General features: G+C 47.0%; 1 protein-coding gene across 1 annotated transcript in view; it reads left to right on the top strand.

Annotated features, from left to right (window-relative positions):
• The first annotated feature begins 268 nt into the window (after positions 1 to 268).
• The window catches only part of LOC137618316 (hyaluronidase-like), a 53,719-nt gene continuing 51,292 nt past the window's right edge, over positions 269 to 2,695 (top strand). Inside the window, exons 1-2 of the mRNA XM_068348485.1 lie at positions 269 to 451; positions 1,215 to 1,382. Of these exons, the coding sequence (XP_068204586.1) occupies positions 269 to 451; positions 1,215 to 1,382 (351 nt within the window). The remainder of the gene's footprint in view (positions 452 to 1,214; positions 1,383 to 2,695) is intronic.

The raw sequence follows: 2,695 nt of genomic DNA, 5'->3' as shown, positions 1-2,695 counted from the left end.
AGCCCAGGCTTTTTTGTTTTCCTCTTGGGTTGGGGAGTCTCATGCGAAGAAGACTTTCACTTAAGATCTAAGCCCCACTTTTTGAGAAGGTTCCTATTCTCTGTGGCAGCCATGTCTACTACCCCTTTAACCACTTCATTGGGAAAGAGGTCTTTACCCCAAATACAAGAGGAGATCAGTTTCCTCGGTTCGTGCCTCACCTCAGCCGAGGCGAACACAAACTCTCTAGAAGCTCTACTAGCTTTAATAAAGATATAGAGCCACAACCATGAACATGTCCTGGTTCTTAGGGACACTTGCCATCGTTTCTACTGTTGTTTGCAACGACATCAATGCCGCAAGTCTTTCCTTTGTCTCTTGCTCTCTACGCAAGAGAACCTCCGACAGTTTTGGAAGTGCCTTACCGAACCGGCGTTCAGCAATATCAGCTTCCAGCTTCCCGACTGAGAAGGTAAGGTGTACGTCCTTCAAGTCTTCTTGGTCCCAGGGCAAAGTCAGAGATAATGGCTTGCACTTCTCCAAGGAGGGGCATGATTTCCCTGCCTCCACCGCCTTTAAGGCTGCCTTATATCCCTTTTCCAAGAAGGGAAAGGCTCTGGTAGGAGAGTCCACATAGGAGGGAAGCTTCTTACTCAAGGCGGGCACCTTTGAGTTAGAGAAGCCCCTCTCTTTCATCGAGCTCGCTAGTAACGTCTGAGCTTTACTATGCTAAAAAACTATGACCTCCTTCGGCTCCGTCTCCTCCTTTAAGGCTGGCTCCTTCCTAAGACGGACATTGCAGTCCGGATAAGAATCTTTGTTGGGCCCAGATTCCACTTCTTCCAGGGGAATTGCTCCCAACTTTTCTGAGAACATGATCTTCCTGGTTGTCATTGGCATGTGTTCGTCATACCTCCAAGGATTGGTATCCGAGCACAAAGGAAGATCCTTCACGCTAAGCTGCTTCTGGGGCCCACGTGATGCTGTAAGTCTACGTAATTCCAGTTTCATTGCAGCTTCCATCTCATCATTCTTCCTTTGAATTTGTTGGATCATCTCAACGATAGAAGAAAGAGTCCTTCCCAGTTCATCTGGGATAGCAGACGATTTAGACGGAATAGGTTCTGGGTCCGGAACCGATGTAACCGACACTTCGTCGAATTCTTCCTCTTCTACTTGAGGAGCCTGGAACAGCTCCTCCTCCTGACCTTCTCCTAGAAGGTCTTTCTCAGTAGAATCCAACACCTCCGACATCCTATCGTCCAATTGGATGTCTTGAAGGGCGGCTGAGACTTCAGAATCTACTAGATTCTGTGCAGTTGGTATCTCCAACTGAGGCTGGGGACGATTGCATCAGCCAATGCTTTAGGAAAAAGGTAACCCCTCATCTTCTCATTTGGAAGGTAGGGACCTGAGGTGCCTTTCTGAAAGCCCCTCACCCAGGATCATAACGTTTCCCTGGCCGCATCCCTTGACTCTATTGACTTAGGGTCGTCGAAAGCCTCGGTAATCAGGTTAGAACAAACTGTACAAACCTGAGAGTCCCAATTGCGGAGATCACCTCTGGAGGCTGCGCATGCTGCGTGCCTCCTGCAATATTGATGTCCACAGAAGTTCTTACTGCGGACATTACAGAACACACTCCCGCACTTTGGATGGTCCTCCTGTGAAGAGAAGAAAAATCCATGAGTATCAAGTGAAGGCTTTATCTTATATTGAGACATTTAGCTTATATAGAGAAACTATAAAAGAAAGAAGGAAAGACACATACTTGTATTTCCTGTCCAATCAATTGCCATAACCTCCCAAGATATTAAAACTAAGGTTAATTCTTTACTAGAATACTTTATGTAATTTCCTAAATAGAAATTTAATGTGTAGTTTTAATATATGGATCGAAAGAATACAGAAAGAACTCACTTTGTATATATTGTACGGTCTCAACAAAAGGCTGTACAAGATATCATTAAGTATGATGAAGAACTTTAGTGTTATCACAAACTCTGTAGAGCAGTTTCTACTAATGCAGTGTGTACTACACAACGAATATAGCAACTGCTCTACATCGCATGCTATTATGCCAGCCAGCACGTGCCGGTACGTACCGTCCGGCATCTACCCCTTTATAGGTAAAAAATATACTATCTTTAACAAATAGGCGGCACCCCACTGATTCGTGACTGTGTGCTGGCCGGCAATCATTGCCAGCCGACGGCTGAAAACACTAATACCCGGCTGCCGGCCGCTAATCGTAACGGCCAGCAGATTCGGGCTGTGATTCCACTGCCGGCCAGCAAAGGTAATAAAACAGATGCCGGCCAGCAGTAGCCAAGAACCAGAGAACCTCTACCTGCCCAGCTGTGGGCTGTCAAGCCGGCAGCCGGGATAGGGGTGCAACACAATAGTCATGGAAACAGTATGGATGAAAGGTTATAAGGCGGCATGCCATACGACCTTCCATCCAGAAAGAGTGAACTTATGGAAGGGGAGAATGTAGCATTCAGGCTTCCAAAGTATCCACAGCCTGCCGGGCTCTACCGGCAGACATGGAAGAGAGACCAAGGTAGGTCTGGGATTCATTTTGCAAAGAATAAAGGGTCTCTGCCGGCCGGCAAGTAATGCCCGCCGGCATAGAGCCGAGCCGGTCCTCCATCCTATCCTATGCTAGGTACGGAAGAAGGACTATGGCCCAAGGAAAATAAAAGAGAGAGAGTTG

The sequence above is a fragment of the Palaemon carinicauda genome, chromosome 24, assembly GCF_036898095.1.
Source record: "Palaemon carinicauda isolate YSFRI2023 chromosome 24, ASM3689809v2, whole genome shotgun sequence".
In the NCBI taxonomy this organism is placed as follows: domain Eukaryota; kingdom Metazoa; phylum Arthropoda; class Malacostraca; order Decapoda; family Palaemonidae; genus Palaemon; species Palaemon carinicauda.
This window is presented reverse-complemented; position numbering and strand designations above follow the sequence as displayed.